Source organism: Corvus hawaiiensis, chromosome 2 (assembly GCF_020740725.1).
Source record: "Corvus hawaiiensis isolate bCorHaw1 chromosome 2, bCorHaw1.pri.cur, whole genome shotgun sequence".
NCBI lineage: Eukaryota > Metazoa > Chordata > Aves > Passeriformes > Corvidae > Corvus > Corvus hawaiiensis.
The window spans coordinates 60,966,979-60,982,831 of record NC_063214.1 but is presented as its reverse complement, the minus strand read 5'-3'; the positions used below and the strand labels follow the sequence as shown (position 1 = coordinate 60,982,831).

At 38.4% G+C, this 15,853-nt stretch overlaps 1 protein-coding gene across 9 annotated transcripts in view; it reads right to left on the bottom strand.

Annotated features, from left to right (window-relative positions):
- Nucleotides 1-15,853, bottom strand: part of ENOX1 (ecto-NOX disulfide-thiol exchanger 1) — a 359,243-nt gene that overhangs the window by 57,525 nt on the left and 285,865 nt on the right. For all 9 annotated transcript variants that reach the window (XM_048295354.1, XM_048295355.1, XM_048295348.1 and 6 more), the window contains 2 exons: nt 9,765-9,871; nt 6,374-6,491 (listed from right to left, as the gene is read on the bottom strand). In XM_048295354.1, coding sequence (XP_048151311.1) covers nt 6,374-6,491; nt 9,765-9,871 — 225 coding nt within the window. The remainder of the gene's footprint in view (nt 1-6,373; nt 6,492-9,764; nt 9,872-15,853) is intronic.

Below are 15,853 nucleotides of genomic sequence, written 5' to 3'. Positions count from 1 at the left end.
TGATAACAGCTCTGAACTGGCATGCTGTGAAAGACACTAGAGCAGAGTTTTCCCAGCATAGAGGGAGTAATCATCTTGTGCTGCTTTCTAGTGATCGCCCCTGATGGTTCCAGGGAGCAAAGCTGATTGTCTGCTGTGTCCAGAGCATTTCCATTCGAAGGGAAGATACTCTGCTCACAGAGCTCAAAAGGGCTGTTCAGCTGTCTTCTCTGGCAGACAGGGGACGGTGTCACTACAGTGATGATTCAGAGCCTCACATTTTAAATTCGTTCTTTTCTTTCAGAAGGCTTCTCAAACCTGGTTGGTAGCTTCTGTTGACAGGGTTTATTTATTAATCACTGCAAGACTGCTTATGACACCAGCTTCTGATGGCTTTGAAATGGTACCACTTTATTTAAGGAATAAAAAGCAATGTTAACCCATTAATTTCTAAAGTAAATACATTTTATTACTTTACATTATGTTTATCAATAAGTACTTAAAAGGACAATAGGCAAATTATGGGTTTGTTAAATACCAGTGAAATCTGATGCCAAAAGGTTCTGGGATGGGGAGGTAAGGACAGAAAAACAAAGCAGACTTTTGCTTGAAACAAAATCTCCCACAAACCCAAAAGGTTAGTCTTACAAGGAAGGAAGGGAGAATTATCTGATCTCTGAGATCAGGAGGAAGAAGAAGATTTGACATGAAATCTGCTGTGACACTTGTTCAGTTGGAAAAAAAAAAGGAAGACCAAAGCTCAGCTCCACGCAGCTGGGGCTCGGCGATTTCTATTCAAAGTTTTAACAAGCAATATAAAGCTTTCCTACCAGTTTAATCCACCTATAAAACACAGCTTCCGTTCCATGTGTGTATCACTGCATTCACAAGAGCCTTAGAAAAAGCAAAAGAGGATTGAATTGCAGAGAAAAGATGAATAAGCAACACACAGATCACTCTGGTGTTGTTTCAGGCTTTCCTTGAAGACTTGCCAGGCTTGCAACTTTCAAGACAGACTTGTAAACAATATCCCAAAGCCTGTTTTATGCTGTGTGGACCAGGGTGTGATTTTCAAATATTGACTTTTACAAGGACTTATATTCTTCTGTGGGATGGACTGCCCACTATTCAGCCTGTCTCTTACAGCAAGTGACATAGCTGATGCTGCAAACAGGACAGATCAGTTCAGGACAACATTAAAGATCCAACTTCTGTGTTTAAGTTTGGCACCCCCTTTAAGTATGTTTGAAAATGCTGCCATAGAGGATGTCCTCCCTAACTTGCAAAGCTGCACCAATCTTATACGTTCAAACTGGGCTTGCATTATGTAACTTGCAATTTATTATTTGCACACAGTTCCTGAGATGTTATTAAGCTACTTCATCACAGGTAGTACAATGGTGGTGAACTGCTCCAGGGGTCCAATGTGTAGGCTATTGCAAGTCCGTTGAGCTGCAGGGAGGCCTATGCCAAGAAACTTATCATCCATGTGGACAGAACAGGCAGTGGCTGAATGAAAGGAAGAACCATTGCCTCCATTTGATATTACAGAACTGAGATAACACAAATTCATTGATTAGTCCAGGCAGGGGATATGAGCTGGGATTTGGCCTAGAGCTCTGGGATCCCAGTCGAACACCTTAATCACACACTATTCTTCCTGCACCCCTCTGTGAGCACAGTGCATTTCATTCTTCTCCGCAGCACCAGCGCCAGTCTCTCGCTGAAGTTGGAGTTGCTAGAATTAATGGCATGTTGCTGTGTACTGCAAAAGCAAAAGATTAACCCACCTCCCCTTACAGTAAAATTACAGGTGCTTTGTAGGCATGAACCAAATTCCAGCTCTTCTCCACAACACACATCTTCACTAATTCTTAAAATCACTTTCGAGGCTTTTACATGTGGTTCCTTACTCCCTGTGCCAGCAGGTGGGAGAGGAAGCATCCGTAAATCCTGATGATTCTGAAGATTTTTGTATATCCTCTAGACTCCAGCACTGAATCTCCTTTTTCTCCCTTGAGCTAATGCTTCAGTAGCTGCGTCTTGACTTTCAAAGATATTAACTGAGTTGCCATTCATCATTATTATTTTTTTCTTAGCAATCTTCCAGCTTTACTTCAGCAATCCTCTTGTATCTTTCAAACTCCAAAATCCACATTGCAGAAAAATCACTGTTTAAAGGCTGAATTTTGGGAAAAAAAAAAATTAAAGTAATAGCTGGTCCCACGAGTGAGATTCACTCAGTCTCAGGTCAGACTTTTGCCAGCTTTGCCTGGAATATAAATGACTTTTAGTCTGTGAAACCAGGAGGATTTCCTATAAACCAGGAATATATGACAGTTGAACCAAATTATTGGATACCCTAGTATCCAGTAAGTAGTTTGCAGTAGTTTTAGATGATCTCCAACATAACAAACAAGTAGTGAAGCCTTCCTTTTCCTTAAAGATTCAGCTTGTAGAATAGAGTAGGGTACTGACTAAGCCTGGGGAGAATGACCTGTAAAATACCTGGAACAGCAGGTCTGTGTGCAGGAGGCAGTGGCCCAGGCCTGCAGCGTGGACTGGGGAGTGGAAGACAGGTTTAGGAGATTGGAGATGCCAGTTCTCATTCCAGAACTGCCACTGAGTCACTGATAGCAATAAATCAAGTTCATGAATAGCTAGCAGAAGCATAATTCGCAGATGAAAGAAGAGGATTTGAATCTAGAATGGAGGAACACACTTTGCAAGAGGTCCCTAAGGACTTGTTCTGATTGTCACAAGACCAAATCTTCCCAAACAAAGGTCAGTTTCTAACATGCACCATGATTTGATCTCTTGCATGACATAATACGTAGCATGACTTGAAGAAAAATGCAAATTATTCTTAGTAACAGGTTATTCATCCCCAGATGTTATTGTGTGCTAAGGTGTCAGCTACCTGTAACATTGCTCTGTGTCCTGCTTGCAGCTGGGATACAGTTAATTTTCTTCCTAGTAGCTGTGTTTTGGATTTAGTATGAGAAGATTGTTGATAACACACTGATGTTTTAGTTGCTGCTAAATAGCGCTTTCCTTAAACCAAGAACTTTTCAGTTTCCCATGCTCTGCCAGTGAGGAGGTGCATAAGAGGCCTGGAGGGAGCAACTTAGCCAGAGGGATATTCCATACCACAGAGCTGCTAGTATGCTCAGTATATAAACTGAGGGGAGGGGCATATTGCCACTGGGGGACAAGCTGGTGATTGGTCAGAGGGTGGTGAGCAATTGTGCATTACTTCTTTCCCTTGGATTTTATTTCCATTTCTCTCTCCTTTTCATCATCATTACTACTACTACTACTACTACTACTACTACTACTACTACTATTATTATTATTACCATTATCATCATCATTATATTTTGTTCAATTATTAAGCTGTCCTTATGTCAACCCACAACTTACTCCTTTTATTTTCCGATTCTCCTCCCCATTGCACTGGGCTAGGGGAGTGAGCAAGCAGCTGAGTCATGTTGCCAGCTAGGTCAAACCACAACACTCTGAAACCCAAAGTCCAGCAGTTCTGGACAAGCATTCAGGCACCAAAGTACTTCTTCATGGTCTCAGGACTTAGATGTGTTGCGCTTTTTTCAAATGCTGGGGCTGGCATACACCTTCTTTTTCTCAGGGTGATTAATAGGTTTCTCTTCAGACATCCTAGAGGAAAGTTTTCATTCTAACTACCTAGCTGTGAGAAGATGTGACACACTCAGTGTGTTTTCTTCCAGAAAAGAAGAAATTATGCTGGGAGACTCCTGAAACTACACTTTACCGAGACAGAATGAGGTCTTAGAACCCATTCTAAATTGTTGAATTAATTAAGCCTTCTTGTATTAGCAGCGACTTAACCAGGCAAACCACTGAATAAAAGACCTGACACAGGTGTTAAAGCCTGAGGGAATCTCTGTCACTTATTATAGTTTTGGGATGGTAACTTCCCAGCAGTCTTGCTCCCACTGCCAAAAAGGGCAGGCTGAAAAGTAATGTCCTCAAGAAAATTGTTGGAATGGCAGAACATGCAGTCCAGAGCTCTGGAACCATCCAAATCAATTCATCATGTCTCACTGCTTCAGCTGCTTTTGGATTTAGACTTTTAAACCTTTATGTGTGCATGCTGTCCTTGAATTGAAGTGGCACAATATCTTCATGTTATTCAAGTCTTGCTCTTCCCATGGTTAAGTACTTAGATAAAAATTTTAAGAAAGGAGTTTAAAAATAAAGAAAGTGACAATGTTTTCTTACTGTGCAGGATGATTTTTTTGTGACAAGACTCTTTAAAAGACATTCTTCATACAACAGAGGTTACTGTGAATACAAATAGCCACTCCAGTGACATAAAGTGGTGGTTCTGGAATGACATACTCAGAAAGAGAGGAAAAAAATGAAAAAGAGAGGGCAGCTAACACAAATAATAATTTTTAAAAATTTCAGAAGATGGAAAAAAGAGTCACATAAGAATAATAATAAAAAAAGTCTCAGTTTACTTTCATTTACCAGTGTTTTATACCCAATAGCTCCTTTGGTTTAACTCCAAGTTCCCTCTACTGTCATTGACAGGAGAACCAAACGCACTTGCTTTAGTTGAGAGTGTAGTGTTGAAAGAAGAAAGCCATAACATTAATTTTAGAACTTGATGACTATGTATGCAGCAGGATAGATCAACTCCACTGAGTTTAAGAGGATGATGAATGGTACAGCAACCAATGATGGACGCATACTCAAGTGGATTCATATCATTAAATTTTGATTTAGAATGCAACACAGTACTGGGTTTGCTCAAGTGGCCACATTGTAACAGTACAAATAACCTGAGATTGTTTTGGATAGAATGCTGTAGAAATCTCAGATATCAAAACTTTTGACAGTAATGTCCTTTTTCATGCATGAAAACAAAACATGCTTTCCTATCTGTGATGTTACAAAGTGAATGACCAGCACAGCTCTGCCCTAAGCATGCATATATTAAACCTGGCTGAGCTGGTAAGTATTACAGTGCAAAACATTCCTGCTCCTCTTCTGGCATGCATGTATGTATTTCTGGCTCTGCCTTCCTGTTGTTAGTTTTAATGACTTTTCTCTATGAGAGTGGACACAGTCAATGTAAAATGATTAGATAGTCATAAAAATTGCTGATTCCTAGCAGTTCCTTGTTTGCAATGACCCACTGTCTCAGCTTCAAACACTCTGCTAATGATATCTAGAAAATAAAAATCCACACAATTAGCCCAGCAAAAATTAAGGCTGCCCTTTATGGGTTTTACTATTGCATTTTTCTTCCAGGAAAAATATTAAATCTCCCTTCAAGAGAGATGTCACAGTAAAAATTTCTTTGCTAGAATGACACTCCTTCCTTTGGTCTTTACTTCTGGAGACCTTCAGCCTCATACAGTATTTTGTCATGGGAGGAGCCAAAGAGTTCTTCTCTCTGTAAGCTTGAATCCACACTTTTCCACTGGCATATATAAATGACTTGAAATACTTAAAGGATGAAATCCTTTCCTTTCATACTACTGTGCCTGTATGAAAAGGACTAGATCAGGATTACCCTAATGGAGACTCTAATTTTATTTCCATATCATTCCTTCCTTCTTTATTTTCCTGAACTTTCACTGCCTGGCAGTTTCTAGTCATGTTTTGGCTTCAGCTCCTGAAAATTTCATTCTTTATATGAGTGTCTAAACAAGCAAACCCTTGTTAGCAACTCACAAATTATTAGCCAATGCCAAGAAATAGAGCAAAGCATACATCCAGATCATGTTACCAGTTAGTAACTCTGTCAGCTTCTGAGCAACCTCTTGGTGTCCATCCTGGATAGCAGAGTATTTGTAGAAGGCTGATAAAGCTGCTTTTTTTATTCACATTACATGCACCCTTGTTCTTAGACTCATGATAGTTACCTAATGAGTATCTAATTCATGCAGAATGCAGTACCATATTCTGAAATTGGTACTCTTATAAAGGCAGTATGCAACCAAAAAATCCACCATTAAAATGCTATTTCTTAGAGAGATTAGGGATTATTATGTCTTTGTTGGAAAGCAAGCTAAGGCTAAGAGAGTACTGACCAAAGAATAACTTGAACTGGTCTCATAATAAAATATTGTTACAACCATGGAATGTAATGCTGTCATGCAAAACTGCAGAGAGTGCAGTAAGGAAACATAATGTTTCCAGCCAAGGGCAGAACTGGAGAATTTTCATCATTATAGAACATAGCAGGTGACAGACATCTCCTAGAGACAGCTTGCATCATTCAAATAACTAATTTATGAGAGTTTAAAATAAGATACTGTCTTATATAATCGGGTATCAACATGTCATTTCTCATATGTAAGCTTTTGTTTGCTTTTAATAAAACAACACTTCATATATTTACCTGAATCATCTACTCTCAGCTTTTTACTGGGATTGTCACCACTGTCATCATCGGACATTTCCATCTCCTCTTCCCGGCGGATTCCCATGAGCTGTTCACTGTGAGCATTTCGAAGCTCCTAAAATCCAAAATTACCTTTTGTCAGTATTAACATCCATAAAGTCATTATGCATTATTATTATCTGTTTTTAATACTGATCTGATTTTAATTATATGTCATTTATCATTGTAATCATATTTATTTGTGTATGAATATTTATAACAACAGAAGCACAGGGAATTCTTCCTGTGAAAGAGCTGAGTTTATCAAAGGTAGCTCTCAGGGAAAACAAGACAAAAAGTGATGTTCCATGTTGAATGATCTTTAGGTCTGCTAAACATAAGAGAATGTTTTAACAGCAGGGATAATACTTAAAATTGGTGTATAAAGCAGACTGATAAGGAGATTGTCAGCCTGCTTAAGGTATAGCTAATTCTTGCTTCCCTCTGCCACTTGAGGTATGATTAACTCGGCCAAATGTAAGTGTCTCCAACACACAAAGTTTATTAACTAAAAGGCACCCTAAAAGTGCCTTGCTCTCTCTGCCAATTGCAAAGGGAGCTGAGAGCAGCCAGTGCAGATCAAGAGCTCGGCATTGTAAGTGCCTAATACCGGTCAAAGGAATCTCACCCTCTGTCCCTATGCCCAGATTGCCTCATATTTAAAAGACCCAGTCCCATAACACTAGCCTGAAAATCTTTGCATCTTGGTCCAAAATGAGTGGCAGCAGGGACAGCTTGGTCGCCGGGCGACCGCTGCAAGGGCAGGCAGGCAGCCCCTGCACATGTCACCAGGAAAAGGATCAGCAGGCACGCGGGCTTTGTAGGAGTCTAGACGGTCTTTGTTCTGGGTAGAAAAGCTGGCGCGGGTGTAGCGACTGCCTTTTTAATGGCAGCACTGAGAAGATTGAGAGGACTCTATTTTGTCCTAATAATCCTGTCAGGTGTAACATGGGGATGCTGCACTGTGATTAGTGTAGGCTTTGTCCACCCGCAGACAGCTAATTTTTCTGCCAACAAAGAGCTTAATTCCCAAAGAGGTGGTTTGAAATCTTTGAAACAAGCGAGAGTTGTGTGGAAGGAGGAGACAGCATTGAGGAGTCCGACAACGGCTTTGTTCAATTAACAATTACCTGTCAGAGAGGGGCTGCGTGTAAAAAAGGGAAGGCATTTATCTTGAGCTGTACCCTTGGTTCATTGGCAGATCTCAAATATTCTGAAAAATGTATCTGTGCCCATTAATCCCAGCAAAGTCAAGAAATCTAATTAGTGGGTGTTTTACAGGAGAATAATTTCAAACTTTAAAAAAAATTATTAAAAGGCTAAATTGTTAACCAGTGTCTAATGAAATCAGAAGTGCCTCTGGAAGAAACTGGCAAGCCATTTCTGAATTCCTCATTGGAAAAGGCGACCTGCACTTTTTCCTGGGGAAGTATACTTCTTACATGAGCAGACATCTGCTTACATTTACTCCCTCATTAGTGGACAAATGTCCTTGATGCATCAGTGTCTACATTATCAGCAAAGTCAATAATTTTCTATGGAGAATGTCTATGTATATGAGTCTTTTCTTTGGGCTTGGGTTTCTAGCAAAGCTTTTCTAAATTCAGGAAAAAACCAGAAGGTGATCAAGTAATGAAACAAATCAACAGATAATATCATGGTTAGAAGATACAATTTAAATCAAATATACCATTTGGTATATTCCCATCACATCTCATATCTGAAAAACAGGCATTTCCGAAATATATTAGTTTAGCTAGATGCTTTGCATCATTTTGAATTTTTTTTTAGTTGTCCTTTTCTTAGGAAAAAAAAAGGCAGTAATGCTTGAAAAAAATGAGTAGAGATTTCAGGAAAGTCCAACTCTTACACATTTCAGTTTATTACATATTTAGAAACCAGCAAATGAATGATGCACCACATCCCTTTACAGAAAGTTAGTTTAAGAAGGGATGATCTTATTATAATTAAAATAATCTACTAGCAAATATTTTCATATTTCTCTAAAACACAAGACAAACATCAATCCCCAACTTCCCAACTTTCAATTGAACAAAGGCATTATCCACTACATATATGAAATATTTGTGAACAAAATGCAAAATACAGTTTGTACCAATAAATTATGCTAACATTTTATTTTAAGTGTCCCATTATTGAAGTAATTTGGTATTCACCATAATAGCACTGATAATAAAGTATTCGTTTGGTATTCATGTGGATGTTACATTTAGTGCCATTGGTATTCAACTGTAATTTAGCATTAGTTAATGGACACTTAAAATGTTATCCAAATGATTTGTATCACAGCACTTCAGTGTTTCTCAAACTAAGTGTACAACACTTATTTTACAAGTGTACTACAAAATAATTAAATAAGTGCACCTTACCTTCTAAACTTTTTATTCTGAGACAGAGAAAAATCATTTAGAGGACTGTGATAGTAACAATCAACACACTGTACTACATGAAGGTAAACCAAGTGTATGTAAATTGCTGATATTGAAATCAAAAAAAAAAAGGAAGAAGAAAGAAAGAAAACAAAGACAGCGGTACTTACTTTTTAAAATACAGGCTCATAGCGTATATACTGAATTAAAATCGAAAGCTGGATGACCAAAACACAGGATGAGGTCTAGCACTTCCTTTGCTGCCACTCACAGCAAGGGGAGTTAGAATCCCATTTCCTCTGCTCATGCTTATGACAATCACACATGCATGGTCCCACATTGCTAACTCCGTGTGGTTGTATGATTACATTTATACTGGTTTCTTTGCAAGCATAATATTTAGAATCAATACAAGTGATGTATCTACTTTTTTAAAGGTAAACATAGAACAAATGGGAAGGACTAGGTCACAGTTACGGACTTAATATGCTTAAGTCATTATTTAAGAAAGAAATTTTTTATTTTATTTTCCCTCAAAGTCATCTTATAATGACCATAAGATGACAAAGAAAAAAAAAAAAAAAACTTTGCCACAGAATTCTTTTAAAAACAGATCACGATGACTCCTAAATTCCTTATTTGAAAACACTGTTCCTAATTTCTCTACTTCAGTTTATTATTTTAGATAGTAAACATAATCTTCTAATGATTTCCCAAATTTTGCATGAAAAATAAAACCACATTGCTCCCTGTCTTCATGTTATTTAATGACTATTATCATAATGAGAGCAATGGGAGCAATTCATACTGTAGACGAGACTGTAAACGGCCAGTTGATTAACAGCTAAAATGGTAGCTGTAAATATTGCCAAATACACTATGTCCAGCTACAATCACACTCGTTCTGTGTCAATCCAGCTGTGAGATGATGGATAGAAAGTAAAAATAAAATCACCAACCTCAGAATGCTTTCGCCAAATGTCTATGTTCTTTCGCTGGGCTTTCGAGAAATGGTCCCAAGCTTTTTGTCTGGTAGAAGCGTTGAAAACGGCGACAATCTGCTCAACTTTGGTGAACAAGGAAGTCAAACAAGACAAGCAATTTATGTTGTGATCACTATAGAGAAGCAAAGCAAAGACACTAGGAGTCTATGGATGATGTCATTACTGAAACAACATCATCAATATCCATCCAATGATGTGTCTTTTGTACTTACATTGTACCAATGTTGGAGATGTCTCCCTTCAAGTCTGTCTCCATAACTTTAGTCTACACAACTTTTAACTATGCACCAAGAACCAGGCATGCAGCTGCTTCCCCGTGATGTCTGCTGCCACTCCCTGTGCTGGCACACACCTTTGCATGTGTGGCAATAGGTGTGTGACTACAGAAGTGACCCGAGAGACATCCACCTGGCACGCGTTCCCCGCGGCAGCGGCGTACAGATGGGCTATACTGACGACAGCATGGAAGGCAGGCAGGCTCTGCTTTGAAGGGTGACTATCTGGTAGTGGGAACCTGTCAGCAGGTGGAAAGGGCTAAACCATACATCAACTGCACTCTGTGGCTGCAGCTCCTGCTTCTCCTCTATTCAATATCAAAGGGCTCACCTGTGGTAGATCAGTCTGGGCTGTCTCCATGGCCTATGCATGGTTACGTACATGAACAGACACTTTTTTCTTTCATATAAGATGAAGAAATGGGCTTCCCTCATTCAACTCTAATGAATTTGTTCCAAAGCCAAACATCAATATTTAGATCAATTATCTAGGACAATTAAGATCCTCAAGTTTTTAGTATTTGTTCATCTTCTCAGCTGAGAGGATTTTCTCTTAACACTCTTTCTCTTCACTTCAGTTACAAGCAACATTGTCCTTCCACAACAGTCACCTGCCTAAAAATGATTTGGCCAAGATGTAAGTTGCCTTGATCCCAGCACAATTAACTGACGAAAACACCAATAAAACCAGATTTTCTACAAACAACCTTGGCTGTGCTCCTGAATGAGCAGCTGTGCCAACCTATGAAGTCGAACTAAAAAATTCTTCAGCTCTTGGACAAGGTTCTTTGCTATCTACCTCTTTAGATTCCTGGGTGGAAACAATGTCCTTTTTTTATCAAGTTGCAGCTTGCAGCACTTCTTGCTCTTCTCTCTGAAAAGCGGTGGTGGGAGTGCTGTAACACCCTCTGCCCTGGTCCCTCATTTTGCTGATCAAGAGCTTCTCTCCTTCTTCCCTTAAGTCAGAGATGTAGAGAATCTTATCACACATGGTAACCTATCCTTTCTAAAATGGTGAGCTCACCTACTAAAGCAGTTACGTATCTTTGACCTCTAGAACTGAAAGTTAATCTCACTCATTTAAGCACATTTCTTCTATTCTCTGTTTTTTTACCACTTTCAGGTTCCAGAAGATTACAACATTTTGAATGGAAGTTTTTCTTTCAGGGATGGTTAATTACCTTCTAAAGTCATAGAAAATAATTGTAGTTCATTATCTTTTAAAATTAATATGTATAGGTAGTTTACAATAAAGAAAGTGCCTCAGACTTACTGTGATGATCTTATCCATTGGTAATCTGTTAAACTTTTAAAGGTAGGTGTGATAATTTCAGCCCATTAGAACTTGCTTAGACTGAAGAGTGGATGTATCAAGGAAGTTACGCTGTGTATATTTTTTCAATTAATTTGAAAAGAATGAAAATGGTAAAGCACTCTATTATTATGTGTATAGAAATTGAGGCTAGAATTTAATTACTATCGTTGTGTTGATGACCCAGGTGCTCAGAAAATTTTGCTTAATTAACAATCTGTTTTCAGTTTGCAAGTGGAAATTCAAGTAGAAAAAGATTCACAAAGATACAAGGAAGAGCTGGTTTGCCATTTTCCACTAATAAGTATTAATAAGATCATCTGAATTTTGAAAAACATTTGAACTTTAAAGTGTTTAATTTCCATTATGTGAACAGGTGCTAAGATTTATCAAAAGTCATTATCTGATCATTTCAGAAACTCTCCTCAATGGAAACACAGACTAGGAAGATGCCATAGGTTTTTCTTGTATAACTGCAGTAGACAAAGTGAACATTAAAAGGATCCTCTTCACTTCCCTAACATTTAAGAATTAAAAAAAAAAACTAAAGAGGTAGGATAGTATGAGTACAACATGCTAAAAGTCAAGGCATTTAAAGAAACTTTATAAAACAGGCAGTGAGGGATAATAAAAAGGAAAATGTAGAGGAGAATACTAAATTAGTATGTATCAAGGACCAACATACCAGTGCTCTATTCAAAGAAAGTGTCAATGTATATAGAGCAATTTCAATATTCACAGCAATCTAGGCTATGAAGCATTGCAAATTCCAACATAAAAGGTCTCCAAGCATTACGTTAGAGCTAAAGAGTAACCAAGACCATGGTTTGACAGTACAGGGAAGTGCCTTCACATCTTTTTGTACTGCACCAAAATCCTGCGTTCAGGTGTTACGAGATGGCAATTCAATATAAACCTGCTCTGCCACATTTGCTCTTGTTGCACCAAGACTCATTTATTTTCCCATAGATACCCTGGAACCCTAAAGCTGGCATAATGCTTCTGCTCTGGGAAATTGGAAGACAAGACATGATATACTCACTCCTGATCAGGATCAAATTTGTATGGGTAACTGATCCAGCAACACACAGCCCATAAGGATGGTAGACTCACCCCTAACAGGAAGCCATGAGAGATTTATATTAGCTGAGAAACTCTCCAGTTAACTCATATTTTTTCTGTGTCTGGGTAAAACTTGGCCAAAGAGAGGCCCCAGGTTTTGGGCTGATATCTCCAGAATCTGAGTGAAACAGTCTCACGGCTGACCATGGTTTTCAGATTATTTTCTGATCTCCAGGAAGAAATTTTCAAGACTATATAACAGGTAATATCTATCTCTCTAAGGCACCTTGAACTCCAGAATGCACTGTACTGTCAACTGTGACTGGTAAGTAGAATTATTAAGTAACATGAAATATTCATTGTCAAACATCTGTTAGTGACTTCTATGCTATATCAAATTTTCATTGACCATATGCAAAGCTGTTTCCTTACTAAATTAGGACTTAAAAAACCACATTGTTCTGGAAGGGTCCATAACATGTCATTGTTTTTCCCATCAATATAACTTACAGGATGTAAGTAATTGCATCTTTCCTAATGACTTAGTCTGTGGCTAGTAATTTACATGGCATATTTCAGACAAAGGATTATTATCTAATTGTTTTTCTGCTGTGTTATAAATAACTAGAAAGACCCAAACAACTAAGCCTAGAGTGATATGCAAGTACCAATGTTTAACAAATGTAATGCAACTACAATACACTTTATTAGAGGGGCCAGCTCATAGCTATGTATATATTTCTACAATTGTATTAATAGAAAGTTTAAGCCTTAGTTTCTGCTGCCATAAAGAATGCTACCTGAAAAGGTATTGTTATCAAGTATAAACGCAAAATCAACCAGAAAAACTAGGAAAAACAGCAAAAATCCCTTAAACAATGCCTGCAGAAGTTGCACAGAAGATTGTATTAAATAGAAAACTAAAATATCTCCAGGGCAAGAAAATATTTGATACAGGATATTTGAAAATTATACTACCAAAGAAAAATAGAAACCAACGAGAACCAAAGTGTAGCCTCATCTGCAGATTAAGAGGTAGAGAGAACACTTTTACCCTGCATTACATTTAACAAGCAGTCTATTTTAAATACATGATTGAGTGAAGGCTGAAATTTATCCCTGGGTTCAGGAGTCAAGAAGTGCTCAATTTTGCCTTTGATTATTACATGATAAGCTGCCATGTATATTATTTTATACTATATATATTATAATATATATAATTTGTAATAGAAAAAGAAACAAAATAGAAACTGAAAAATAATGTGCTAGAATAAAAACAAAAGTCTTGGCTGGCAGACAATCGGATTTCATGTAGCATTTTACTCCAAATTCCACCAATTAGGGACACATGATGAAAAGGGCTTTGCACTAAATTACTGCAAGTGTCAGAGTAGAATATATGGCAATTTAGCTCAGAAAAATTCTGTAAGAGTGTGACAGTTGACATGAAGGGTAAAAGAAAAATTCCACCCATAAAATTACAGTGTAAAGGAAACTGTTACAGTAAATGTATAACACGCCTTTCAAATATAGAGTCGCAGCACAGGGAGGATATAGAGTTGGCGTGGTTTGGGTCAGAAGCCTTGCTGAATTCTGACTAAGCTGCAGTCTGCCAATCGATTTGGCTTCAAGCCCAGCAAACCAAGGAATTACAGTAGTCAAGGCTAGATGCTGCAGTGAATGAATTAGAATCTCCAGGTCAGTTTTGGATAGGGAAGAGAATATTTTTGGCAACAGTCCTGAAAGGCATTTGGTAATGAACTGAACAGAAGTTAGCATTAAGTCCAAGGCTAAAATTGTGCATAGGTAAATGACATGTGACATTAGTAAGAGAAATGGTAGACAGATTGTGGAGTAATGAAACATATATTATTTTAATTAATTTGAGCCAAAGAGTCTTTTGGTTGTGGTACTGTTTACTTTCAAAAAAGAATTTGCCTTTCTCACTTTTAGAGCTGAAAACCTGCAGCCTCTTCCTGTTACTCAAATCACATGGCACAGACAGAGAAACAGATGTGATTGCCTTTGACTAGCAGAGGAAAACATAAGAGTTAGAAATATCACCCTGGAGAAGAGTGCAGATAATGCAAAGATGGGTCCTAAAGTAAAGCATACCACAGATCATCAGCTGGATACATAAGCAAAGGCCATTATAGATTTGTATAATGAAGATACAAGTTTTGACAGCTATGCAAAATATCTCATTGACACAAATAAATGCCATAGTTGCCTAGCTTTGGTTTTGGTTTTGTTGGGGTTTTGTGTTTGGCTGTGTTTTTAAAAAAAAATTTAAAATTCACAGTTATCTGCAAACCTATCAAAGAAATTTGGTCTGCATGCTGCCCAGATGTCTGTAGGTTCCTTAAGTCATGATGTTGAGACATAGCATGATAAAGGAGAAAACTATAGGACTTCACTATTATATCCCCAAATTCCACATTTTTGAACAGACTGAGAGAATGGTGATTTATCTGCAGTGATTTATCTCCCAAATCATTTTGCTGCGTGGGCGGCAAGCTTGCAAGGATGCCATTCCTCAACCTGCCCTACTACCAATAACTACATCTGTACTAGTGATCAAAACCAGCCAGGGATCATTCTTGTTCCCTGAAACCAGTGGACATAACATGCTGAGTGTCTCTGCAGCAGCAATGCTTCTCTCTCCCCCAAAAGATGCTTTTCTGAGAAACTACTTGGCCTGCATCAAACTCTAAACTGCACCACATTTTGCGGGAAAACACTAGCTGACCCAGAGCAACACCTTTCTTACAGTTGAACAGTATGGGCCAGCCTGCCCTAGCTCAGTTTAATTTAGTCCTGCAGACAGAGTCAGTGGGGTCATCCTTTCTAGCAGTCCCACCCTTTCTGCTCTCTGATGCAGAGGTCTCAGCAGTGCAGAGAGCAATTACAAGACTTACCAGAGGAAGAAGGATGTTTTCCTCTTCCGTCTACCCTGTCTCACCTACCTGAATACTAGAAAGAATGTCCTCTCTCTAAATTATTTCTTCTTTTCCCTTTGACTAGTCCTACAGCATTTGAGACCAGGAGGGTGTGTGTCTGGGTTCATGCTTGGTCCCTCTTCCCGTTCCATCTGACTCAGACTGGTCCTAGCCAATCTGCTTGTGTGGGTTATTAAGAGGCTGAGTGAATGTCAGTGGTCTATACACGAGTGATGCAGGAAGACATACTTCTTTCTAATACAATAAGGAGATCCTTCCACACAGACAAGGAATGAAAAAATTACTTATACCACAACACTTACTATAACCCCATGTCTTGTAAGAATATCAAACCCCTGTGTCAGCAGTCATTATTTTCCTTTCTTCTTCTTTCAGCTAAGAAAGCCAGTTGGGAACAGTGAAAGAAGGAGCATTATGGGGATACTAAAAGATTAT